At 42.7% G+C, this 27,972-nt stretch overlaps 1 protein-coding gene across 3 annotated transcripts; it reads left to right on the forward strand.

The window, feature by feature from the left end:
• Nucleotides 1-313: 313 nt before the first annotated feature.
• LOC135917867 (RNA-binding protein 25-like) lies at nucleotides 314-27,805 on the forward strand. 3 transcript variants are annotated; one of them, XR_010569445.2, is made up of 9 exons: nucleotides 315-1,363; nucleotides 5,271-5,352; nucleotides 7,166-7,201; nucleotides 7,696-7,731; nucleotides 7,833-7,868; nucleotides 12,521-12,559; nucleotides 17,823-17,954; nucleotides 21,820-21,973; nucleotides 25,327-27,805. XR_010569445.2 is itself a non-coding variant. In XM_065451475.2 (8 exons), exons 1-7 carry the CDS (start codon nucleotides 573-575, stop codon nucleotides 17,904-17,906), a joined length of 1,104 nt encoding a protein of 367 aa, XP_065307547.2. In that variant the 5' UTR covers nucleotides 316-572; the 3' UTR covers nucleotides 17,907-17,954; nucleotides 25,327-27,805. The 3 variants fall into 3 exon arrangements, 2 of the variants coding, with proteins under 2 accessions (XP_065307548.2, XP_065307547.2); XM_065451475.2 differs by lacking the exon at nucleotides 21,820-21,973 and having other exon boundaries at nucleotides 316-1,363; XM_065451476.2 differs by lacking the exons at nucleotides 7,833-7,868; nucleotides 21,820-21,973 and having other exon boundaries at nucleotides 314-1,363.
• Nucleotides 27,806-27,972: the final 167 nt, after the last annotated feature.

Here is a 27,972-nt window from a genome sequence, read left to right on the forward strand (position 1 = left end):
CAGCAAAACCAGCGCAGCGCTACGCGATCAGAGAATAAAGTAGGAACCTACTCAAACGCGAGAGCGTGGGCGGCACAATCAAGTGAAAACGAAACCTTTCGACCGCCCGCGTCGTTGTCAACGGTAATTTCAATGAGTACTTTATTTCTAAATATGAAATCGAACTACACAAGTAGCATTTTATTTATTCTTATAATACAATATGAAGATGTTTTTTTTTTTTGCCACCAGTAGATGAGTACTAGCATTTATTCTATGGTACTAGTGCCAGAATTTACCTGAGTAGTGCTTTTGTCATTGGGCAAGTGCTTGAATGTCCCGGGGGAGTCTCACATCATGCCCTGCATTTACCTCGATTTCTCGATTGTTAAGGCTCTGTTCGCTCTTTAAGCACGGCGGGTGCGCAAACGTCGTTTGTATGTCGTTTGCACTAGGGTATTCATAGCATCCATCCATTTGCAAAGCGACGCTTGCTCCATAGAGAAAGAAATTTCTCTATGCTTGCTCGGCTACCCAGACGCTCCGTGCGCGTACCCGCGTTATCACAAGATCTCGGCCTGCCATGAAGTAGGATGATAGTTGTCCAGAGGTCGCCTTGGTTGCCACGCTTGCTTGTCAATATGGGTCGTCCACGTATTGTGAGGACACCATCGGAGGAGCGCGAGTTCAAGATTAAACGTAAGGAAGCAAGGCGGGCCCGAATACGTGCCCAGACGGAGGAACAACGTGCCGTTTCGCGTTCAAAGCACGCTGAACTTCAGCGCCGCAGGCGCCAAGATGCGGCATTGCGGGAACGTGAGGCCGAGGAAAGGCGACTACGCCGACAGGACCCCGTAATTCGGTACCTGGAAGCGGCCAAACATCGCGCCCGCCGTGAGGATGCGGCAGTGCGGGAACGCGAGGCCGAGGCTAAGCGGCAACGCCGACAAGACCCCGCAGTTCGGCAGCAGGAAGCGTACGCACACCGCGCACGGCGGCAGGATGCTGCAGTGCGGGAGCGCGAAGCCGAGGCAAACCGACGACGTCGACAGGACCCAGCAATCCGGCGGCAGGAAGCGGACGCACATCGTGCACGGCGCGAAGATGCAGTTGTGCGGGAACGTGAGACCGAGGCAAGGCGTCAGCGACGGTTGATAGAGCACACGGCACTATTCGGAGGACAGATCTTCAATAACCCATTTGGATATGCGTGCGATGTTTGCCGTCGCCTTGGTTTTAAAGCAGACCTTTCGCCTATCTGCGTTCCTCACGTGCCTCTGCTGAGTGCCGCGTTTCCGACCGAAGACGTGCCTTCCTTCATGCTGTGCTCCACATGCCACAGCGCACTGGAAATGGGTACAATTCCTGTGCCTCATCGTTCCACGTACGGTACCATTGTACTTCATTCAATTAATCTGCTGAGTTATTTAGAGCTTGGCTGCCTGCTTAGCTGCAAATCGCATTTCAAGCAAAAAAAGAAACAGCAGCGCCGTATTTTTAGCTGCGTGAATGAACTGAGCTAATATTCGCTTTAATATAAGGTCGATTCGTCATCAACTAGCCTACTTTAAGATCTTTTCAACATGTTTGATAAGAAAAGCTACAAGAACATGCAAACTAAATATAATAGCACGTTTTGCCAGCAGCTGGCAGAGTTGTGCGATCGAAACTTTGCCAGCAGTTTCATAATCCATGCAAACAGAGGCCCCATAAGAGCACCGAAATTATAACAAATTGGGCTGTGCAGGATCTCCAAGGCACCCAAGGGGCAGTCAGGGAGGATAACAGCTCAGACCCATTGTGTTCCTGAATTGGAGGCTTGGTGAGGCCACCATTTGCCGGGGCTGTTTAAGATTGCCCGTCCATGACTCGTGGACCAGCCTCGGGTACCGACCTTGCTGGGCTTGTTGCCTCTTTGGCATCTTGAAAGCGCCACCAAAGTATACCAAATAATGATATGTTTCTTACACTTACTACTTGCACAAATTCTCTGTTCCCTTGCAGCCTGACCTATACCAGCCAGTGTGAACGAACTGCTGACAAAATTTCTTTAGAGCAACTCTGCCAGCAGAATAACCATTCCCTAAATATGAACAATTTTAATATGTTTAAATAAAGTTATGTCCATTTTGTATTGTCAACCACATCACTAGACTAGAGTCACTTCTGGCGACACTTGCTTTTATTGAAACACAATTGTTTCATCGAAAAAAAGAAAATAAGAGAGAGAGAGCCATGGGATTTCATGGGTCATCTTCAATGGTGTGCTTTCTTGCAGGCCTTCGATTATAATTGTCACAGGAGCTCATTGCTTGTGGTCCCTTTTACAAAATTTTTGCGCTGTGCTCTTGATGTTTTACTGCAACATTTTATAGTTCATGGAAATAGAATAGCCTTTTTGTAAATGTATGAGTGGTTTAATTGCAGGGGGGAAGAAAGAGTTGGCAATATGCGAGCACAGATGCTCGCATATTGTAAACATGTGGGCATTCGACAGGGGCGAAGGAAGGCTTGACAGCTGCTCTGTCAAGGACAGACGCTCAGAACGTCTGTGCTTGACAGAGCTTCTGTGAAGTCTTTCTTCACCCCTGCCGCTGAACGCTCATACGTTTACAATATGTGAGCACCTGTTCTGTCAAGTCTTCCTTCACCACTGCTGTTAAACAGCTCATAGGTTTACAATATGCTGCACCAACTGACCCTGCAGACTACTATCAAGAACTAGCTTTTCTTTTGTAAGAACATATACCTAACGTAAACTCTAAATCACACACCTGGATAACATATTTTCCAGACTACATTCCAGAGGCCATAGTTTGTAAATAGTCCCCACAGGTGTTAGCTGCAGACTATGGTTTAAAAAATACGGTACTTAGCCCATACATTTAAGTGATGGTACTTTGCATTGATACAACACTGAAGTTTATTCATGGCAGCAATTGTGCTTAAACGTACTTGGGATTTATGCTACTTAACATAATGACATTGAACTCGCAATACAATTATGCAGCTGTGTACCATGTGAGCTTACGAGCTCATGTTGCCATAGGAAGTGAGCAATTGAGCTGTGCTCCTTTTTCAATGCAATTTCATCTGTTCACATGACATTGCTGTTTAATACATAATGCTGAAGTGAATAGCCTGTTATTCTCCATAAAGGTGCATACACCTGTGGTATCTGATACAGCAATTATCTCAAACTGTTGTCAGTTCTTTTTGTACGTGTGCTGCTTTACTTTGCCGTATCTATTCAGTAGAGGAGGGAGTCCCTGGTGGTTCTGATTGTCGTCGCTACAAAAGCGTTAAATGCTTTGTTGTGCTTCTTGAGGACATATGAGCTAGGTGACAAATGTTGAGAATTGTCGTGCTCTACATTGCATTTATATGCAGTTATTTGTCTTTTTTTTTTGTTCTATTTTAGCTTGTGCCTTCTCTCACCTTGAATTTTGCTTGCCTATCCCACGACAAGGTAGCCAACCAGTTCATAGACAGTCTAACCACCCACCCTGTCTTTCCCTCTCTTCCTCATCCCTCCTATTGAGTTTTTCATTACTTTGTTTTTGTTTCTTTTGGTCCTAGAACTGGCAGAGGCTTTGTGAAGTTGACCATATTTGCATAATTATGTTGTGAAAGCTTACTCCTAGAAGCAAGCATTGTAATATCCTGATTCACTGCCAGCCTCTTGCATAACCACCACTGATCCCGATGTTTCGCGAATGCTAGCTAGTGGAGACCCAAAATGTTTTGTTTCAATCAAAGCAATCATCTGAAGCATCACCACCTGTGCAAGAGACTCAGGTGGCCTCAGAATTAGCTTGGTCATTCAAGCAATGCAACATTAGCTGTTTCATATGTGGGCACCAGTAATCAGTCCAGCTAGTGCATTTTGTTATTTTTGTTGCAAACAGATGTGCTCGTGTGTGTTATACTGACATGATTTGATTCTTGTCATGGTCTGAAAGCAAACCAGAAGGAGAAAGAGTTAGCAAGTTTAGTTCACATAGGTTTTGTACTTCTGTTCATCGTAATTTAAAATGTAAATATTTTTCTGTGCACAGAATAATTTTTACCATGTCACATCAAGCTGACATGTTTTTCAAAAATAGTATGATCAGTAAATTTTACTATATTCAACTATTGATGCCTGAATGCACTCATTATCAAATAATGTTGTCACTTATGCTATCATTGAATGCAATCAGCTGTCAAATAAATTTTAGGCAAGGGCCTTCGTAAGTTGAAGAAACTGTGGCTTTTTGCTCCTGTCCTGGCATATTATTTCTGCAACAAAATATTGCTGAATAAGGGAATGTTAATGGTCAAATTTGAATTAGTGGCACCTATTACAAATGTGCTTTTGTTAGAAACATAAACAAACGCAAACAAACTAGTGGGTAGAAGCGCTGTGTATGTAGTCACTAAACAACAAGCAACAAGAGGACAACAAGCAGATATCCTATCTTCCTCCTCTGTTTAAAACACGTTGGCGGGCTAGTTGGTTAGAATCCATGGTAGAGTGTGTAAGCGCGACTGTACGAGGACGTAGGAAGAAACAGATGCACACACAGTGCTTCACTTTCAACTATAGATTTTATTTTTGCACGCATCGATAAATATATACCGTCTAAGTGGAAACAAATGTAACAGCAAAAAAGAACATTCAGTGGTGAATTTCGATAAACTGTGCACATGTGTAAGGCATGGGGAAGACATGTACTGCAGTGTTCACAAAGATAAACTGATGAATCGTATGTCCTTTTCAGATAGTGATACCGAAGACTTGCTTACCCACTTTTCCTCTAATTTTGCAATCTCGTAGGCCTCCACAATATCCCTCGTCATCCTGCTATGAGCCCTATACAAAATGGAAGTACTTTCAAACATGGGCATGCAGGAAGAATCTCGGCAGTGAATACCCAAATGACCCGAGATTACCCTAGTGACGTCATATCGATGCACTTTTAATCTCTCATTGATGCATCTGCCGGTTATCGATGCGTGCGAAAATAAAATCTATTGTTGAAAGTGAAGCGTTGTGTTTGTGTATCTGTTTCTTTCTAAGTCCTTGTACGATCGCGCTTATAGTACACTCTACCATGGATTCCTCCTCTGTACTAGAACTGGTCACTGAGTTGTGTATGTTGCCTCTTAGTGCCACATTTAAGCTATCCAGAAACTGCATCTGCTTTGTTTGACAACCTGCCTTATTTTAAGCATATGAGATGTGCATTGTGCAGCTAGTTGAGAAACATGCACCAAAGGGGTTTACATAGTTCTCTTCTTTATTGCAGAAGCAATGATAAAGATTTACAGAGTGCTTTGCAGAACCTTGCTAAAGAAATCTACTCCAAACAAAATGCTCAAGAAGGCAAGGTAAGGTTGTTATTCTTGCATGCCTCTAAGACTGACTGAAAATATTTCATTGGCTTTAAAAGGACAATAAGAAACGTTAACTTAAGTTGTATTGAATAATTACACTTCTGCAGTTGCAGAACAGCCCCTCTTGGCATGAATGGCAAATGGTTGCTAGAAAAAAAATTAAAAAAACATACTTGTCAATACTTAGAGGTGCACATGAATACATATTTATATGTGTAGATTATTTGTGCACTCTTAGTAATCTTTCCGGGCAGAAAAAAATGATTTCTTTTACCACACTTGTTCCTCTGCATAATCCCTTTTGGGAGGTGGGAGTTGCCTGTAAATAAATGCTAAATAAATAAAATTGTGCATATAGTAAACAAAAAAAGGTGCAATACTTTACTGGTAATCAACTTTCTCCTGCTAAATAGTAATGTTAAAAAAATTCAGCAAAATCCATCTCACAATTACTGTCGTTGGCAACGTGATTAGCATTCAAGCAGTGTAGCAAAATAGCATATTGCTGAAGACATTTATTTAGAATCAGTAGTAGTTATTCTGTAGCTTCCATTGCTTCGGCTATATGTAGCATGCATTGTTGCCGGTAGCAGCCCACTTTGCTATGACACTCGCATGACCAAGGCCGGCCATGAACATGACAATGACGCAGGGATGATATGGAACGACAAAGAAGGAATGACATCAATAAAATGACGAAGGCAGTTTGACAACAGTGTGATGACAAAGATGATTCTGAAATGTTACCAACACATAACAACGACAATGTGACGACTATGGCATGAGGACAATGTGTGACAATGATGGAGTCGTGATGACTGTATCCGGCAGATAGTATGTTGTCTAGAACCGGATGACTAAGATGGGATGACTGCGATGGCATGACAACGACGGTATGATAACAAATGCAGGACTATCATGAATGAACACAACGCAATGACAATGATGGCATAACAACAGTATGACAACAACAAGATGAACCCCAGTACATGATGACAATGACGTGACGACGATGGTGTGAAGACGACATGACGAGAGTCAGATGATGAAACTGGAGTGACTACGACAGCATCACGATGGTGGTGTGATGACAAATGCATGACGACTGTATCAGGACGATGTCATGACAAGAGTCAGATGATGAAACTGGAGTGACTATGATGACATCACAATGGTGGCGTGACAACAAATGCATGATGGCTGTATCATGACGATGGCATGACGGCAAAGTTATGATGAGAGTCCGATAAGAAAGCTGGAATGACGCCGATACAATAACCACTACGGCATCATGATCTTGAGCACAAACACACTGGCCCAAGACAACTTGGGCCATTGTGTCGGTGTAAAAAGGGTGGCGACGAAGCATGATGAAAATCTGAAGACGAAGCTGGAATGACAATGATGGAACTACCCTGTCAGTATCACGACCATGAGCACAATGAAGTAGCTCAAGCTAGTAGGCAACTTATGCCAATGGGTCAGCGTAAGTAGCTAGTTAGTTAGTTATTTAGTTAGACAGAGAGACAGGGACGGACGGACGGAATGGATGGATAGATAGGCTCAAAGGGCATAAAGTAGATAAAGAATGCCAATCACATCAATAAAGTCTTAAAACAACCTGTTGCCACTGTTTGCTAATTTAGTATTGCACCTTACTGTTCTTTTAATTGCTCTTTTTTTTTCTATTAAACTCTATGGAGAGCATTTTGCCGCAGAAGTCTGCATTTTTAAACATCAACTTGTATTATCATGTGTTTAAACTGGAAGCACCACTAAATTTATACAAAAAATTTATTTGTCACAGGTTGACTGTTGCTTGCAGACAGATGGCACTGGAAAGGTGAGTTTTTGAAAGCTCTTTTTACAGCAAAGCTGTTTAGTGGTGTTCCGCAACGGTTTTGACACAGTGGTGAGGCACAGCGTGTAATGGCAGGGTCGATATCAAATTTAAATAATATGCGTTAGAGCTGGAATTTGATTTGAAATGAAGTGATCAGTGATTATAAAGTAAAAGTTATGTTGCGTTATATCATTAGAATGGACAACTTACTCGCGTGTTTTTTTTTACCACTGAACCATAAATTTTCTATGTTGCCTTATAAGGGGTCCACATTGTAGTTCACCTAGCTGTTAATACGGCCGTAGTTGTGAAACCTGATGCCATAGTGCTGCAACACCACCTGCGTGGAGACTGCAAGCGAGCAAACAGACCCCTTAGTACTTCAATCTGAGGGTGTGAGAACTCACTTATACAGCTTTGCTATCCTTGTCTTAATATTTTAAGCGTTGGGAATCAAAGTTTGCCATATCTGTAACAAACATTATTTCTTCCAGACTGATTGCTTTGTGCAGACTGAAGGTGCCTCAAAGGTAACGTGTGCAAGTTCTTAAGTTCATTCTGAATTAACCTGACATCATGTTGCGAGCCATTTTTGCCTATGGCGATATGTTTGTTTTCTTATTATCCACAGAAAACGTTTGAAGTGCCAACGGTGAAATGCGTGAAGGTAAGAGTGTGTTTTATAGCAATAGAAATTATATTGACTGTCAGGCAGATTTTTGCCGTCATTCTCACGTGCGATAAGATTGCACTCCGCGCATTGGCAGTTGTGAGTGCAAGGGTAAGCGATCAAGGGTGAGAGGGATGGTGACTTAGGCTTGATGCGTACCCAGTGTCGGAGGTCACGTGATCAAGCACTCACTAGGGGAGGAGAGCATGCATCTTTTCCTCCAGCTTTCTCTAGCTTAGCTGTGACAGTGCATGCCTGTTGGCATGACAATAACACAGCTGAACGCATATGCTTCCTATGCGCCATATCTAGGAGGTTATCTGCAGTGGGTGCAAAAGGCTAAGGGTGAGTCAGAGATGCCAGCATAAGTTGCCTCTTGCACATGCCCCCGACTTAGGCTTAGTTCCACCCTTTGATGAGGGTGATGCCATCATGCTGGCCCCGTGGGACGCGCCGCCACCATTATTTTGGCCACTCCTCTCTGCGACGCCAGTGGTAGTGCTAGGAGGTGCTTTTCTCTTGAATTTCCTTCTTGGTATGCATATCCAAAGCAGCAAACATTCTAGAAATAGTTGGAGGATGTTTCTTTTAGGCTTGTACAGGCCTTGAAAATTGAGACTCTATGTCAGAGTAGTGCCATATTCTTTCAGATCCCCTTGGTCGTTGCGTGCTTGTGGTTTTAAGCTCAATACTTGTGCAATCCGTTGTGTAAGAGAAACATGTCATTTGTCTCATTTATTGCAGCAGAACTGATAGTTGGGCGAGTTGAGCAAGCGCTCGTGTGTCTCCCTTCGCTGTGTCCTTGTCAATTGTGCGCACTAAATATTTTACTATGAAATCATTGCATTTTCATGCTGACAGAGGCTTGACTTGAGATCACGTTACTTCATGTAAGCCAGAGTGGCGTTGTCCATACGACATGCCTTCTTCACTATTAAATCATGTATGTACACAGAAAACATCTGTTTCCTGTGCGGACACTTTGCGTCTTGGAGCACATTGCCTTTGGTAGCAGACACCGAGTGACCAAAATTAGATACAAAATGGAAAAGACTACCATTTGCAGTAAGCAAAGCGCGCAATGTTTCTGCTTGTGTGCTACTGTTTTATGCAGATTACCTAATGTTACTTTCTCCAACTTTTGTCACTTTGCATGATAGATGTAGTGCACGACTTATAGTTGTTTTTAAGGTTTGGGTGACAGCACTATGTAGTGCTTATCATAAAAATTACAGGTGCCGATAGAAACCCGAGTAAATTGTGGAGGTTGCAGGTCTTGTGCATGAAATGCAACCCAGCCATTATCCCTGCTAGCAATGTGCTCTTTATTCCCCACATTCCTGTCTGCCATTTTTATATTTCCTCACTACATTAACGCTATTTTAAACTTTCAAATTGGCCAAAAGACCCGCTTTGAAGAACGCAGCTGCGAACCTAACCCCACGGTCTGGTGAAGGAAGCTCAGATCAACGGTGTTGCCCTTCAGAAATGAAGTGATTGTTGCGTTTCGGTTCACTGTATGCATTAACAGAGGCTGACTCTTACAGCGAAACTATTAAGGGCCACTTTCCCCATTACTGTGTCTGCGTGTAGAAAAAAATCCTGAAGATGGTGCAATGCTGGGCTGACCGGTGGTGGAGGTGACACTGGCATTAAGCACTCCCCATAAGTGGGCTGATCCTGAAGATAGTACACAATACCGGGCAGATCCGTGGCAGAAGTGAAGCTAGGTAAACACTCCCCATACGTGAGCCGATCCCAAAGGTAGTTCAATGCTGGGCCAAATCGCTGTGGAGGTGAACCACGTGTTAAGCACTCCCCATACATGAGCCGATCCCAAAGATAGTGCAATGCCGGGCTGACCTGCGGCGATAGTGCAGTTCACCATTAAGGGGCCCACATACATAGCTTCGCTGGTCATCCTTCTTCACAGAGTGGAAGGACACCGAGTTTTTTTGACAATGTCACATCTGCAGCATGCTTGTGTGGTGGGGCCATTGAGTGCTAAGCAAAGTACAGTAAAAAAAAAAAGTCAGAAAGCTGATATTTCTTACCTTATGTTTTTAGCGAGGATGCACATGTATAAACTCGCATAGTTCTCATTTTTAATTGTCCATATCTATTTACCATTGAAGTGTAAAGAAAAAGTCTTCTGCAGAACTGCCCTCATGCTTCAGTTACTAAGTGCCGTGTTCTGCACATTTTCTGACTGCTGCTCTGCTTAAAATGCAACAGCCACCAAAAGAGAAAGCTGTACCTGGAGCTTTTAATGAACAGATGGATGAGCCATATGATGAAAAAAAATTTTTTACATTGTATATAGTTGAGATTGGCTGCTTGAAGTAAACTCTATGCTTGAGGTATCTGAGCGAACTCACATTGGCAGTACAAATTGATATTGATGACTTCAAGAAAAAGTATGCTGAACTTTTAAGAACAGCACGCTATGACTAAAAACTGTGCATTACAGAAAAAATCTAAGTGAATGCGAAGCTAGAAATTTTGCAAAGAACACGTTTTTGTCACTGAAGACCAGCCCAACTGCTCTTTCTAGAAAATGAGATCCAAGAGAAATCTTATTCACAAACAGCACAGCAATTAAAATTTGTAGCTAATTTTGCTTGTTGAACAACAATGCACATGACACTGAAAAAAGGACATCTCCTTGGAAGAGGGCCTCGTAGTATCTGAAATATTGTTTCATGAGATAATATATGTAAGTGTATACATCTAGAAAGTTATATATAAAATATTACCTAGATATGCTTGCCTTGGGGGGAATGACTCAAATGCAAGTCTGTTTTCTGATGTATGGAGGGGAGGGAACTCCCCTCTTTGTGTGCATTACTGAAATCAGTTCGATTCTTTTTTTGTTTTACTGTGGCAGCATTAAAGTACTCAAAATTGGGTTTCCCTTGTCCATCCGCCTGTCCATTTCATAATGCTGGTGACAATCTTTGTTGTAATTGATGTGTGTTGCTATTGTGAGATCACAAACATAGGTTTTGTAAAGTTACACATTTTCTCTAAATGAACATAACCTATCTAGGCATGTTTATCTGAGAATACTAAGGTCTGTCCACATATATTTAATTTCACAAAATTAATACCCACGTCATAGAGAAAAGAACTTGCATACAGAGAAGATAGTGTCACAATCTACCAACTTAAACACTTTTCTTTCCCTAATATCACAGAATTAATAATTATCATTTAAATATTATATCATAGATATCATTTTCCAGCTTCCTACTTAAAATTGCGTTACTTTGTTCTACGACCACACCCATCCCCATTCCAACCTAGAACCCTGTAACCACTGGCTTCTTGCACATCCCCTTGCTCTGGGTGAGTGAGTGCAGTTGTTTGAGGATAAAGCAGGCAGGCAAAAATCGGTGGTGGTCTTTGTTGTGGGCAGATGCTTCCATCACAATAAATGAGTGATAGAAGAGGCGAAAAAATTGAAGTCTGGTACCGCTTTTTCTTTTCTTTTTTTCTTTCAGTTAGATCCAGTAGCAAAACTTGACGGTGTGGTAGCTGTGACTACTCAGTTATGTCGTTAGACACCCGAACATCGTTTAGTGCTCGCACCGCTCTTTCCAAAAAAACAGCCCGCATACGTCATTGGCAGCTTGGTTTGTCTTGTACCATGTAATGACATTCTGTATGCTTTTAGTTGCGTCAAAATATAGCAGAGCATTTCATTTTTCCTTTTGTTAAAGTGGGGGCTTGGCGCGAGGGAATCGGAGCTCTAAGCACGCCACTTTTCTTGCCGACTGGTGAGTCAAAGAATCGGGGCTGCCATAGCAGATGACGCAGTTGTTCTTAAGTTTCAGCTGAAAGCGTGCGCATTGAGGCACCCTACGCTAATGTGTTCTGACCGCGAGTGGTTGTGGTCATCGAGTGAGATCCATTCATGTTCGCCACTACAGACATTACACCATGCTTGCTAACTTAATTAGTTTACTAATGTTTACTGCAATTTATATGGCTGATAAAACTAAAAACCTTACTCATGGCAAATTGGTTCTGTGAAATCCTGCAGGGGGCCCAGACCAGTACAAATTTTTCTTCAACTGCAAGGCTTCTTTCTGAGAAACCCATATGGGTTTCCTTTGTAGCTTTATGCTACATTTGAGTGGATGACAATTTTTTCTTTTGTAAACCTTACTTGTGTAACTATATAATACTTCGCTATCACTATCAATGCTTTGCCTTTCCGACTAGACTGCAACCTTTCGTTCTTTTTTTTCTTATTTTTTATGGCCTGAGTTTATCTGCACCCTGACTTATCTAATATGTACTACAGTCGGGAGCAGTTAAAAATTGTCACGTTGGTGGTACATTTTTGTTTGTGAGACAGCAGTAATGAAGTTGACATGATTTGTCATGTATGACTGCCGTAAATAAAAAAATGCATGCACCATTGTTCATCCTGCTCAAAGAGTGCAATGAAGAGAAATAATGACCAGAGCTAGTGATAAAATTTTTGTTTTTTGTTATGTGATAATGACATGGGGATGTAGGCCAGACAAATCATGGGGTTGGCAGTTTTCTGTGTTTGAAATTGTTACTTACCTTTGTCGTTTGTTCATTTGGAAAACTAGGTGGGCATGTATGTGAAATGTGTGTATATGATGCTTTTACAGATTGCTGCAGTGCAGACTGAAGAATGTCCAGAATTAAAGGTAAGCTAGTTGCCTACTTGTTCATGACTTCCAGTACTGACAAACAAATGTCAAATAAGGACAAGGCTCCCCTGTGTGCTAAGCTAAAGCATAGACCAAATAAACTGAGCATTAACAGCCATGTTTACTAGTGGGCTTCAATGAAAACCTCTTCCATGACTCTATTGAATGTAAGCCAGATGCTCTGCCTGGAAGCACAGGGCAACAACATGACTGACTGCTAACATGTGGCACTCCCCTGGGCTAGGTGTTTCAATACGAGAGCCAAATATTGAGAAGCGCAATGCAACTATGAGGTGCTACACAAAAGTTCTGGGAATTTGAAACACGCTGGCAAACTGAGAGTTACAAATTTCCACCGCTAGATATAGCTAGCAGTATGCCTTGTGGATCAGTCTAAGAAGCATCTAAGAAGTATTGTTTTGCAAAGTGTTGTTTTGCAACACAATATTTCACTGATTTGGCGCATTTCTTGGCAACCAATATGGGAGACTTCAAGGAGCAAAGGATTTGCATCAAGTTTTGTTTTAAACTTGGCAAAACTGCGGCAGAAGCTCATCGTATACTAGAGGACGCTTTTGGAGTTGACACCGTGAGCCAAAATTTTTATGGCATAAACGTTTCAAAGAGGATCGAATATGTGCTGACGAGGAACGTTCTGGACACCCATAAACAAGCGTGACTCTGAAAACAATAGCGGAACTTTGTAAGGCTATCCTTGGAAATAGCATACTAACTACAAAGGATGTCTGCAACATTGTAGGACAAATGTACGCCACAGTTCAGTGAATTTTGTCAGATGTTATGAACATCAGGCGCATTGCTTCAAAATTCGTGCCAAGACTGCTCAGTGCCGAACAGAAGCTACACAGTGTTTCTGTCTGTACGGAACTGAAGCAGCAAGTCAGAGACAATCCCACATTCCAATATAATAACTGGAGATGAGAAAGGGGTTTATGGCTACAATCCTGAAACCAAACAGCAGTCGTTGCAATTATAGTTGCGAAATTTTCCACAGCCAAAAAAGGCATGTCAAGTTCGTGGCAATATGAAATCCATGCTCCTTGTTTTTCTTTGCCTACATGGAATCATCCACAGGGAATTCGTACCTCCTGGACAAACCATGAATAGCGAGCTTTACTGCGACATTTTGAGGTGCTTATAAGAGAGCATTCATCGTTAATGTCTGGAGAAGTGGAAGTACAACTGGCTTCTTCATCAAGACAATGTCCCCGCTCACACATCACTCATTTTTTGACAGTTCCCGACTTTCAGACAAATCATAGTACTTCCGCACCCACTGTATTCACCTGACCTCGCCCCTTGTGACTTCTTGTTCCCAAAATTGAAGTTGAGGCTGAAAGACGTTGGTTTTACAATGTTGAAGATATCCAGTTGGAATCAGAGGTGGTCCTCAGCACACTGTTGCCTGGATAGTTCCACGAATGCCTGAAATTATGGCAGAAATGCTGGTATCGGTGCATACATGCTCAAGGTGACCACTTTGGAGACGGAGCTGATTAGGCATATGGTGAAAACAAAATTTTTTTTTACGATAAAATTCCCGGAACTTTTGGGTAGCACTTCGCATGTGCCAGAGAAAACGTACAGAAGACAAATGCATGTGTCAGCAATTTACATGGTGAAGCAGTAACTACATGTAGCTAGAGCATGTGGATAGGGCTTTGTTTATCCCAATGTGCGCTAATGTCATGGCCACTATTACAGTTCTTGTTTTTCACCCATGCTTGGCAAAACTTATCTCGATGAACTTTACTGGGTTAATTTTTCAGTGAATTAATAGCAATAATGAACGCTTTGTTCATCTGTACACTTGCATACTGGAGTGTATCTCTGTTACACTACGAACCAAAGCGCAGTTGTCATGGACATAAATATCTCGTACATTTATTCTTCTTTATCTCATTGCGGGTTTAATTCCCAGCATCTTGGTTGCACCGAGGTGACAGTGAAATGTAAAAACGTGTGTGTGCTTAAGTATAGGTTCACGTTAAAGGGACCTAGGTTGTCAAAAATATTCCAGAGCCACTACAGTAGCTGAGGTTTTTTAGCGCACAAAAAGGAAAGAGACAGAGGCAAGACATGGACACAGCGCTAAAAAACCTCAGTTATGGAATACCAACATGCCCTAACCTACGCTCTTTCACTACAGTAGCTCAGTGGCTGTATTGTTGCCAAGTATGAGTTTGCGAGTTTGATCCTGGCTGCAGCGGCCAGGATCAGCAGCATCGGAATGCAGCAGCACTCGTGTGACATTCATGGGGCACCTGTTAAAGAGTCATGTAGTCAAATTGATGTGCAGTTTTGACACATTAAGACTGGCAATTTTTTTTCAATTACTCCAGAGCTTTTGTCTCTACTGTCTCTCAGACTCTTTGTTGATTTGATACCTTGAACTATCAATTTGAGTTTAGATTCAACAGTTCTTTTTTTTCTCCCTGCCACTGCCAGCAAGGAAGTAAAGCTCTAGCTGCTGCACAGAGAGACACGGCACATTCTATGGTGTAATTCTTTGTTTGTGTCACTCAAAACTTGATTGGGCAATGTCACCTGCTGCGGTAGGTCAAAGGCTCCGTAATTCTGCAGCTGTGCACAAGGTTGAGGGTTCGATTCCCAACTGTGGCTGCTGAACTCCAGTAGGGGCACAATACAAAAACATTCATTTACTGAGTTGTCAGTACCATCAACATGGCACTCGCATGTTTCTAATGACTGAACTCAGCTCTGCACTGAACTGAGTGGAAGCAAGACATTCGCTTTTATGTTCTGCAAGAACATGAAATGTTCCTCCAATTTCATGCAGCATGACTAACATTGACTCCCCACACCTGTCGGCTCTTAGTACAATTCAAAATGTCCTCACAAGCAATGACATGGGTTTTCGAGAAGTAGGAATGCACTGGATGACTTTTTTTGCATGTGGCTCATATACCGTATTTACTCGCATAATAGTCGCACTCACATAATGATTGCACTCCTGAATTTTGTCGTGAAAATTCGATTTCTTTATTTCCCGTATAATGATCGCACCCTGAACTTGTCACAGTGATATGTCGCATGCGAGGTCTAGCTAATGATGATCGCGCTTACCATCTGTTAAATGCAACGCGAACGACTCTTGAAGACATACCAAGCGGTCTGCATGCACCCAACATTCTTAAGCAGATGCCCCATTTATTCCTTTCATCAGTTTCCGCACTTCCATTAAAAAAAAGCTACAACCAAACTTGCCTCGGCTTTATTATTTGTAGGCTTCGTAATAGTTTTGGTCAACAACAACAACATAAAAGGCGCCTTTCGATTCTTCTCATCTGCACTCGTGGGCACGCAACAAATCGCGAGCGGCAACGATAGTGGCCACGTTTACACTGATACGTTAGAAGTGTACCCTATTCATACGCTGACGCTTGTAACGCAGCTAAAATATTTGCCCACCCTTAGTGGAAACATGCCGTATCAGGATAGGAGTGAAGACAAATGCCGCAGTTTCAGCAGCATGCCCTCCATGTGTTTTTACGTCACTGGCAGCTCAGCGTGCCCATCTGTTTCTGTCCCCTCAAAGTGGACATGGCTACGTTATTGTCGCAAACATGCCGATATAATATTATTCATTACTGATATGGAAGAAACTCATGAAAAGAAAAAATAATCGCGTTTGGCACATTCGGCTTGCTCCGCCGGCCGCCATTTTTGTTTTGGTGTCCCGCACTGACAGCGGCAGCCGCCTGCTTGTTGACCCGTTGTCATGCTGCAGCAAACACAGGATGAAAAAATAAAATGTTTCCTTTTGCGGGAAATTTAACTCTCGTAATGATCGCACCCCAGAATTCGTGTCAATGTTTTTGACAAATAAAGTACTATCATTATGCGAGTAAATACGGTGTGTTTTCTTTGCCCTTTGTGTTTCTTTATACCACCACTTCGTATATTCACCCGTTATGGAAATGCATGGTGAAAGACTTGGTCAAGTCCCACATTTCACAATTACCCTTGTAAATGTGGTAATATGATCATAATTTTAAGCAGGCTATTCCAAAGAAATTTATGTCAGCATGTTAAAGGGACCCTGAAACCATTTAGATTATTTTGTACAAACTTATTGAGTTATTAGGGTAGGTCCTTCTGATTATTAAGTGACATATCATTTAAGCGTTCTGTCTAAAGCGTGTAATTTATCATAATGTTTTAGAAATGTACATCACTACCGATTGCAGTGGCGCTGCTCCCCTGAGTTTTCAGCCTCTCTTTCCCCTGCTACATAAAAGGAGTGCATGACCTCAGTCGGGCGAGCTATCTGATTGACTGCCCACGTTGCCAATGTGGATAGGCAACATAGATATTTGATGGCTGTCCACATTTCCAATTTTGTGGGGAACAAATGTTCATAATAATTGTAATATTGGTCAATTTGTCTCAATATAAACAAAGTAACAGAAAGGGAATACACAAAAATTTATCACTTCACTCAAGCATTTCCAGCGCACAGCAAGTGTTGTATGCTTGTGTTACAACATGCTCCATATTGACGTGAGCTGCGCAGTCAGTGGTGGTCTCGAGGCTTCTTTTCACGAGCACCATGAATCGCCCTTGTGTTGTAGGCTGCAAATCTAGTGATTGGTGAGATGTCAAGCTGTGGCATCAAGTCTCTCTGCAAGGCAACAGGCAAGTGGAGTGGCTGCAGCGTTCAAGCTGTCAGTATACAATCGGCGCCAGAATCTGTGCGTTTTGCAGTTGTCACTTCATACCCAAGGATTACTATCACAGCACCATACTCGTGCAGCGATTGAGAGCTGCAACACAATGCTAGACGCAACACAACATAGCTCTCGCTGGGTATCGATGGCCAGGCAGCTAGCGGAGAGGTCGAAGAGGCTTCGGGCGCTAGCTTTAAGGCACTGAAATTAGACTCGACATCACATGATGACACAGAGCTAGTGAATGTGGAGTTGAGCCTCACTTGCTTGGTGAACAAGTTGAGGGAAAAGCATGGCTACGGAGAAGGGTAAATTGTAATAGCCTTGAGCTCCTAATATGAAACGGTTCACTTAAATTGTGGTGCTGGTGTTTTACTGTAGCAGTACCCTACGTGCTTACAAAAACTGTTTCAGGGACCCTTTAAGGGCACAAGTATGCCTAACATGCATTTTGTGTTGTCTTGGGAGGCGAGGATAGTGTACTAGTTTTTAGATGTCCAGTCTGCTGATCTTTCTCTCTCTTTTTTTCCCTTGCAACAATACTTCAGTTCTATAAGCATACCTGTGATTCTGCTGAGTACGAGAGTGAATGCCCTCTTGACCTGGGGGTAGAAAGTGAAGACTGGCTCTAACGTCAAACAAGGGCAGACGGTCTAACCACAAGGAAGGCATCCTATGCAGTAAGTGTGCCTGTTTTTTACATTGTATAACTTGGGGATGCAAATTTTTATGTATTTATGCTACCTCTAATCACTTTCTTCCTGGTTCAACCAGAGAGTAGGTTCTGAAATTTTTTGCATGCTATTCCACTTCGTTGACATTCCCTTTGACAAAAGTGTGGGTCTCTTCACTTTATATCTGAGCACACCTTTTGGTTCAAATAGTATGAAATTCATGTTACAGAGTGCTTTATGTAGCACTTTCTGCATGTTATGTTTCAAATATGCTCACTAAGCAGCGTCTTCTGTTTACCTGGAAATAATATGTCAAATGGTGTGAAATGTTCTTGTATGAAACGTATGAAATGTTCTTGCGCAATATTGGCCAGTCTTGCAGGGCCCACATGATTTCACTTGCAGCTTTCAACCAGCCAGGCTAATCTTGCCACTCTAGGAGGCATTTGCCAAACACTGTTAGCACTAGTCAGGTAATGAAGCAAAACAAAGAAAACCGTGCGCCTCTGGCTGAGCCAACATTAAAAGTGAGAACACCTTGATTTCCAGACTAGTGTGCTGCAGCTAGGCTACGAGTCCTTTCCTCATGATGAATCATAACTTGGCTGTCTGATTTCAGTAGTACCAGCATGTATTCAGATAAGCTGTTGCTTCTTTGCAAATGTGTGGTATCCATATAATGGAAGCATGTCTCAGAATAAAGAGCTAAAGCGAGGACTACTGTATATACCCACGTAATGAATGCAAATTTTTTCCCAATATACTGAAGCAATGTTGGGGGGTGCATTCATTGTGCGGGGTAAATAGACACTTTCAGTTTAGCGTACACTATACCATTGCGTACGCTATAAAATAGCGGGTCGTCACTGCGCATGTGCATAACGCTAAACGACCCATAGCGTATAGCATACGCACGCTATTTCTCTGATTTAGTGTTAGCGTCTCTGCGTGGTTTGCAGAGTTTGCGTGGAACATGGCGGTGGCCCTGGCTGCCCGCTTCGAATTGAATTTGGCATTGCTTTTGTAAAATGCACTTCATTCATAGCAAATGACTGTGTAAATGGCTTTTGCTTATTCTCGGGCGGCTTCGACGACAGAGTATTGTGGATAAACTTCTGGTGTTTTCGAGATCACTTCTCGTTTCGAACGAGTCGAAGCCTAACAGAAGAAACATTCAAGATGTCAGCGCCACCTATCGCTACAGTCGGGAGATAGCCGTAATGACGGCATATGGCCTCTGAGATACGAAGATCTTGCTGGCCATAGAGTTTCATATCAGTATAACTAGAGGGAAATCTGGCGCTGCGATCGTTCAACCATCATGGGAATGATGGGAAGTACAGGCAACAGATTGGCATTCTGTTGACTGGCGAACTAGTCTACAAGTATTTTTTGGCTGTTTTGGTTTCGCTCCGAGCGCAATTGCTATAATCTGCAGTGGGATAGTGCAACGGAAAGCTCTCTGCCTTTGTTCTGTTGCTCAAAGTGGCGATAGCACGTTGGGCCAGCGGCTGGGACAATGTGTCGCGGTGTGATGTCAAAACCCTGACGAGAAAACGACGGCACCGTAAACATTGAAAGAACATGTTTTGACCGTTTGGACCTTGGTTTGCTATGTGTGTTAGGTCGGCGCTGTAGTATTACGTGCTTTATGAAACTTCAGCATAGGAAAAAGAAGGCATTACTGATACAAGACACAGACAGTTGTACTTCTAGTGGCTTGACAATCAAACTTTATTGAGGGCTTCATTATGCATTGCTCGTTTATGTGCCAATTGAAATGTGTGTTTTAGGACATTGAGAACACAAATTTGTGGTAGGAAAGGTTGCTGCTTCCTGGCTGTAGACTGGTGCCGCAAAATGGGTAACTGCAACGCCATGCCGTAACGCTTAGGAAGCGGTACTTACACATAAAATAAAATAAAGCATACTCGTAGGAGGCCGCAAGCACACCCCTGTATTTAGATGTGCGCTGCTTAGCATATGCTACACTATAGCGTATAGCGTTTGCTATAAGTTGCATACGCTAAACTAAAACTGTCTAATTTCATAGAGACATTCTTCAAGCAGCAAAAATTGAAAAGTAAGATTGTAATGATTTGGAACATGCATAAGATAACCTATCTTTGCAGTAAAGACACATCTATACCATTTGCAAAGTGTCACTTCACTCTCGGAACCACCAGACCTCTTGTTCAGGTCTCTGGCTGCATCAGTCGCGCGAAGTCGGCGTAGCCTAGGCCGATTGCATTAGGCAGAACTGAGCACTCACTCCGAACAGCCATCTCAGATCACGCCCGAGCTCATCCTCGCAGCCGCTTCCAGCCGTCTGCTGTTATCGCAAACATTGCGTTGAAGTGTGCACCTGTTTTGACAAGCATGCAGTGTGCGTCTCTTTCTTCAACCGTCCTGCTCATTGGCATGTAAGAATTTATTGGTGTCTGATGAGCATTTACATTTTGTGGGCAGATAAAGTCTATGTCCCGCAGCAGGTGTATAACTCGACTTTAGGCCCATCACACACATCGAAACCCAAGGCAAGCAGAAAACCGTGCGACAGACGCACGAATTCAACACTACAGCCGACTATGACCACTATGGCGATCAAGTGCCGGCCATCCCTTCTTCACTTTGACTCTCCGATGCGCTACGCCCGGCCGCGTATTGCGCGTGCTCTCTCTCCTATTATGTCAGCATAGGCTAAGTAATCTCCATGTATTGTGGGGAGCCAGTTGCATTTTTTTCTTCCTTGAATATGCAAGGTGCCTTTGCGCCGGCAATGGCAGAAAGGATGTGGTAAGCATTAAGTGCGCTTGCTTTAAACACATGTGCAAGAGTCAAAGATTGTAGCCTCTCCAAAAAACTACAGCACTGCCATTTGATCGTGGGACTGCACAGTAGTAAAGTTAGGGGTGCGTTCATTATGCGAGTAAATATGGTAATTAAATACATTAACACAGTTGTAGCAAGAGAGATGGTGGCGGTGATGAGATGAACAGAGGAGGAGAAAATGTTCTGACAGAAGCTAGGCATTTCATGCACTGGCTCAAGTGATGATCAATCTTCATCGATGCTGCAATGAATAGCTTGAAATTATGCCTACTTCTAGGTGTAAATTGGATACTTACTAGGACGTTTCAGCATAATGTTTCAAGAATGTTTGTGCCTTTATTCAATGCATGGCTAACATTACGGCATGTACAGACTTTCAGGTTCTGTGAAATTCAGCGTGTATATGTGCAAGGTGCAAAGTGAATTTCTGCCCTCATCAGCCTCTTGATTCGAACTTTTTTTGTGTTGTCGACTCCCGTTAATTCGAGCCTTGTGAGACTGCATCATTTGGTGGAATTAGCAAACGGCAGCCAAATTAACGAATTCGCATTTTTATCGCTTGAAGTAGTCGTCGTTGCTGGACTGCTTCAATGCGGTATTACAGTACATCTGTACAGTAAGCCGCTGTTAACTCGAACTCCAATATTTCGATGGTGGTCAATGGTGGTGGTCAATATTCAATGGTGGTCAAGTCAAAATTCATTTTTCACCGTGCTATGAATCCGTGTATTTTTCACCCCTTATCTCAAAAAGCTTTCTGCCGGATTCTGAATATCTTGAAATCTCGGCTTCGGAAATACCAGAGAAAAGGCAATAGGGCCGGCAGCATGGGCAGATTCCCTTGCACTAGCATTTCATTCAGTAGAAACTCGCTAGCCATGCCAGATGCTGCGTTGGGCTGCCTGCTTATTTTTCCTCCTCCTTTCTGTCTGTCACTGCTCTTGTGCACTTGCTCGGCTGCTTGCTGCCACTTAGTTGTGGCCTCATGCAGCTGCGGTGAGCTGGAAGTCTGTCTTATTTTTTTTTCCCTCTCATTTAGGATGCTGTCAGGGATGCATCAATGTGGTCACAGTATTAATCGCGACCTTGAGCAAGATGATTGGCACTTTTGAGCAGGTGTGATCAGCCGACTTGCCAGCCATTTCAGCAAAATAGCAGCTTGATAAGGATGCTCACTTCAAGCTCGCGCAATGGTAGGTCATGAATGCTGCGCTATTCGTGGACGTCATGCTAAGGCATGACAATTGCCCTCTACCACAGTTCAGCTTCGGTTTTCGAAGTGAAATTGATCAGAATTAATTACAGTACAAAAAGTAGCAGTGTCAGCTTTTTGGATGCCTGGAACTGGTTACGCTTGAATGAATGACCTCAAATATCACATTAGGTGTATTTGCCTTGACTCTGTGGCAAGCGTGCAGTCTTTTCACAGTGCCAGTGAGGCTGTTGCCCATAGACACCGACATGTTCGGTACCGTTGCACGCAAAATCGACCGAGAATATTACTGGCGGCATTTTGGAAAGGTTCCATGTGGTCTGTCCGGCCAGCAGGCGTCTAATTTCATGCTTTTGCTTATCTCGAAACTCCGCTTATCTCGAAATTACTTCCGGTTATTACAACTTTGGAGTTCACATCGTTTTATGGTACATGCTGTCATTGGTCAGACGCCAAAAATTTCAACACTGTCAGCAGCCCTGGCAAATTCCTCAAAAGAGAAATCGGCCAGGCCAGACTATAAGTTGTCATTATCACTGCAGGACAGGTTGTTTCAGTCGCTGCTGTTACGAAGGAAATTAGTAGCAATATCTGCTGAATGTATTGTGTTTTGAAGCTTTTAGTAAACCAGCACACACGAGAGGGTGCCAGTGGGGGTCAATGGGGTGGTCGAATTAACCTGAATGGCATGCCTTTGTGTTTGAACTGAACAAGTTGTCTTGTCATACTGATGCATGGTTTCTCGCTAGGACTTTCCAGTGCAGTCGAGTTATGCAAGAAGTAGAATTAGTTGAGTCAAATTAATGCGGACCGACTGTACAAATATGGCGACTGCCATTTAAGTGGCTTCATACTTAACCCAGTGGAAGCATTTTCACATTCACAAATAATTTTTCACAGATATCTAGCAGCTAGCCGTGGAGTAAGACTCGCTGCTTCTGGTTGCAGTTTGGCTTCAAGTGTATGTTACTAGTGGTGCAAACAGGGTAAATGTGCTGTCATGCGACTTGTCGCATTGTATAATCTGTTTGTTGTGTTAAATGCAAACCAACTAGCACAACCCTAGAACCTTATTTTATCAATGCCATAATGTCAATTTTTGTCAATTCCAATGTGCCATTTTAATCATTCTTGAAAACACACGTGCAAATGAAAGCACAGCAATGCACATAGCAAATTTAATCTAGGAGCATTAAGTACATTTTGTGAATTGTTAAGTATAGGACCATTGAGGTGACTTAAGGCTAAAAAAGCACTCAAATGAAGGGAGGACGAACCGAAGCTATACTCTGAACCGTTTATTAGCAGGAAGGGTCCTTACATATATATACATCTTGCCATGCATGCACAAAAACAATATTTGGAGGACGCTTAAGCTTCACCTTTAAAAGTGGAATGCAATAGCATTCAGAGATCCCTCACTGCTTCTCATGCTTCCTGGCAACTGCAGTGCATGCAACTGTAATGTTTACCGGGAAACGCTGGCGGCGAACGCTATGCATGAAAGCAGGCTTTCTGGTATAAACGCGTCCTGTTGTGTGGGCCACAATGAGGCAGAGGCAAGCGCCATCTGGAGGTGTTGCAAACAATCGGGCGCACTGCTCCGTGGTCTCCAAGATATTCACGCGCCGGCGTGTGCAAATGGCAGACGCCGTGGCCGGTCTATGAATGGTAAAAACGCTGGAAAGGGGGTTTGTTTGAGTTTTTGTATAACAGGATTATGTTTTCTCAGATATTCAAGTCACAATCCGATGGTAGGTCTGTAGGTTTGTGTGCAAGTCTCACTTTATGATTTTTCTATGTATTTTAGCTTGACAAATTAAATTAGTTCAGTAACTTCCTTGCGCCACATGGAGGGCCTACGTATGCGTGGTTTGAAATTCTTTTTGCCGAAACAACGTCCGACGCCAGATTTTCTGCAACACGGGGTACTTAACGCTATTGTATTAATATATACAACACTATCAGTACATAGTGGGGGCTGAATGATATATATATAGAAGTGTGCAGTACTATAACGGGTTGACATATGCAACAGTAAATTTCATTTTTTATAACATAGCTTTCCTGATCAAGCCTTTAAACGGTGTTACCACTCCTGCCTACAATGTTTGTCTCCTAGATGCGAGGCCCACAACCACACGTAGTCACACAGGCTACTAAATGTGCTCCATTGGCCTCTCTTTTACTTAAGTTTTGCACATGCTCCCAAAAGCGGCACTTCATGGGACATTCAATTTGGCCGATACACATTTTATTTATTTATTTGTTTAGTCACTGTTGACCTCCCTTTGAGGGTCGCTATAGGGAATGTACAATGAATGGAATTTACACACTAAATATGCATACATCTTCCGATGGTCAATTAACAAGTGAAAGTACATTTATCGAAATACTTATCTAGGCAAAGTTCAAAATCACAGAAATAGTCTTTCTCCGCAGCATCATCCAGTAAACTATTCCATAGGTTTTTAGTCTTGGGAAACGAGAGAAAAGTGAAATGAATCAGTACGGGCTCACATTGATTGCACTAAGAGAGTGCTGGTTGTTCGCAAGCATCAAGAGATTTTTTTTTTTCACAAAAATAGCCTTCCTGGCAGATGTCATAGGGGTGGCATAAACTGCTCCTTGGGAACACTTAATGATTGGATTCTTACGTTTTGTGCAGCAACCTCATTTGCTGTCACAGCCTGTGCAAGAATCTTGCTTCAAAAGCTTGTTGGGAGCAGAAATAATAAGAGCTTTTACCATGTCAATTTGCAACCAATTTAAAATTCTGTGACACCTTGTGCACATATGGTACTTACTACCTTCAGCCTTAACTTTGAACGTTCGGCTTTGACACTTCCTGCTAATAAACAATAGACAGTAGCACTTGTGTTCATCCCCGCATTGCTTGTGTAAGTATTCTTCTTGCACTAACTTCTCTCAACAGCTATGCAAGACCAATCAAATCAAATGAAGTTTATTTTTCCATGAAGAAATGGAGGGAGGCCTAAACAAAAAGTGAAAACTAGTTCAGCCCAGCCAACCATTAAGTAGGCAGCTGTGAAAAAAGAAAAAGTGCGCCAGGGCAAGACGAAGCCTGATACTCTTGGGCTCTCCTTCTGTGTTGTGCATGTTCCCTTGGTTGTTCCTTATAGATGTTTGACAAACTGTCCCAACAACATGGTCCTTTTCTAGTGTGAATAGTGCTTGCAGCTGTTCTAATTTCCTTTGTTCACCCAAGCTTAATTACAAGTTCGCCCTGCTTCACTCTTGTGGCATTTTTGTTTGCTTTACAAATCGTCTGAAGTTTCTGCCTCTGAAATATTCTTTCTTTTCTATCTCCAGTTTCACGGGACCCACGCCGCCAATTGCGAAAGGACTAACACTGGCGAAGGACCTTTTATGCATGACGTCTGCCAGGAGGACTTCTCTTGCGAACAAAGTTCTCGGCGTGCACCTGAGAATTCACATGTGGGAAAAGCCTCGCGAGTGCCCGGACTGTGGCATGCATTTGGCTGAAGCATCCCACATATCATGTCATCGAAAGTTGCACCTAAGTGGTGGTTAATGCTGTTACGTGTGTATGCCGTACGACAATAGCTCCATGTGCAAGACCATCCTCACCCAGAATGTGATACCCACTCGGACAAGAGACCACATGCCTCGTTAATGTATGGAAAGAGGTTCACGCAATGCAGCGGCGTCAAGATGTATGAAAAGAATGTTGCAGAAGGTCTAGTACCCACTGCACTATCTATACTGCAAAGAAGGTTACTGGAGGAGAGTCAGACTAACAACCCATGTGCATGTTTGACACGGCAGCTCCACATTCAGGGAGAGCTGAAAAGATCGTGACCATGAAAGGTGTATTACTGAAGTGAGCAGCAGAAAGAAAAGCTTGGCAAGTTGATCACTAAATGAGAGAAAAGGATAGTGAAAAAGCAAGTGTAGCCGACAAAAAGATTGAATTTCCAGTGGTGTGAAAAGGCACCTACTGGAGACAACAGGCCAAGTAGGGTGACTGGGAAGACATGAGAATCAATATTATAGCCAGTTTGTGAATAAACTTCAGTATCAAGAAAATTATTCTGGAAAAAGCAGTGCTAAACTTGGGGCACGAGAGGACCCAGAATGCTGTGCTGCGTACCAACTGAAAGGTTTGGTACGTACACAGTGGTACATAAATCTTAATGTAGCTTAGTCATAAATTAATGCATAGATGTGCAAAAAAAGCTAAACTTTGACATTTTAATCAACAAGACCACATCAACATTAATAGGTGAGCACTTCTGCAGCTTGCTGCTTCAGGAAATACTGCATTACGCAAATTTTGTGCGCCAAGTAACCTTTTTTTTTAAATTTACACAAAAGAAATTATGAAACGGGGATTATCACAAGTTTATCAAAAATTTCACAAAGTAAGGTATCTTGCATGTGAGTGCTCAACAGTATTCTTAGTAAATATGTTCTTAACACTGTAAATCCACAGAAACAGTTCTCAGTCAATCCACATTCACAGAAATATAATTGTTTACATTGCAGCTGCATAGGCAGATTTATCTGTATTCTGTCATTTTCTTGGGCACGCATATGCTATCAAGAATTTTTACCTACCCATAATGACTTTCGTGCCAAGAAATAAACGTCGTACTGTCATCTTGTGCCATACGACTATTATCATCTGGCTTGGTGACACAAAATATTAACAAGCCCGTAATGATGACTTGTTACCTAATTGTACGTTGCGCATAAGCACCAGGTGTCTGCAGAATGCTGTTCCTTTACACACAAATTCACACTTTGCATTGTGCAGAAAACACAATTTTTGTTGGTTACAGTCAAGAAACAAAGTCCTTGAATTAACTTTCTGAACATACTGTCAAAGCATTGCAATAATGCAATGATGGTCTTCCTATTGCCATAAAATAATGAAGACTAGCTACCTCTACTGTGGGACATGCTCACACTTGCCTTGTAAGCTGCAAAACACTGTCATCGCTACTCTTTTAGATACCTGCAACTATGGCAAACCACTAATGCTTGAACTACTGAAATCATGCTCGCACCTGCCCCAACCAAAAGCATTAAAGAAACAAAGTATCCAATTAAAACTAACTGACAGGATTTGTTTTAGCAAGTGCTTGTTTCTTGAACACAGTGCTGCTGATGTACCTGCTCATCAACTTTCAGGTGTGCATTGACGAACTAGCACTTATGAGGCACTGATACCATGTGCCTTGGTGAAGCCTATGTTTTTATTGTCGCACAGTATTATGGCGCTATTCAACAGGAAATGATGACTTCTGCCATACTCAGTTTCGGTACACACATCTTTTTCTGCCTTATATGTAACTATCTTTGTTTTGCGCGGTTTACGTGAGACACAAGAGGCTTCATGAACCAGTGTAAACACCAAGTATAACTTATTGTCGCAAGTACAATAGAGCAACTTTGCATGAATCCATAGTGAACGGAAAGAAGTAGGATGGGGGGGGGGGACGAAAGACAAGCGCCTATGCATCTCTACAACTGTTTCTTCTTACTTTTGACGATAATTGCTCTTTGCAAACAATAACTAGGTGAGCTGAATTTGTTGTGCAGTTGTGCAGGCAGGCTAAGGCCGGTAATGGGCTGTTTTAGTTCTCCTTATTTCACTTAAATGTAATTTGCGTGAGAAATTGAGGTAAATGGCATTTACCTCAATTTCGTGCACATGGAGGAAGGAAACTGAGGAGAGGTCCTACCCCCTCCGCGCGCTAGGAGAAAAGTGTAGAAAAAGTGACGTAGTGGGTTCCTTTTTTTTTGCTGATCTTTTATTTATTAGTCGTGGCCACGCCTTTCGGGCCACAACGGCGGCTCTGTTTTGGTTCTGTGCGCTCACACGTGTTGCTCCGAAGGTTTTGTACCGTGGCAAAGGCACCAGGCGGGCAGGTTTGCGTTGGTCTCCGTGTTTTGTTGCGCTGCGTTGTCTGGACCGTGCTCTCCCGGATG

This window comes from Dermacentor albipictus, chromosome 10 (genome assembly GCF_038994185.2).
Source record: "Dermacentor albipictus isolate Rhodes 1998 colony chromosome 10, USDA_Dalb.pri_finalv2, whole genome shotgun sequence".
Classification (NCBI taxonomy): Eukaryota; Metazoa; Arthropoda; class Arachnida; order Ixodida; family Ixodidae; genus Dermacentor; species Dermacentor albipictus.

Coding starts and splice junctions, on each gene's coding strand:
- LOC135917867 (XM_065451475.2), top strand. CDS start 573: ATGATAGTTGTCCAGAGGTCGCCTTGGTTGCCACGCTTGCTTGTCAAT. Junction 7,202..7,695: donor AGACAGATGGCACTGGAAAG/GTGAGTTTTTGA, acceptor TATTTCTTCCAG/ACTGATTGCTTTGTGCAGAC. Junction 7,869..12,520: donor CAACGGTGAAATGCGTGAAG/GTAAGAGTGTGT, acceptor ATGCTTTTACAG/ATTGCTGCAGTGCAGACTGA.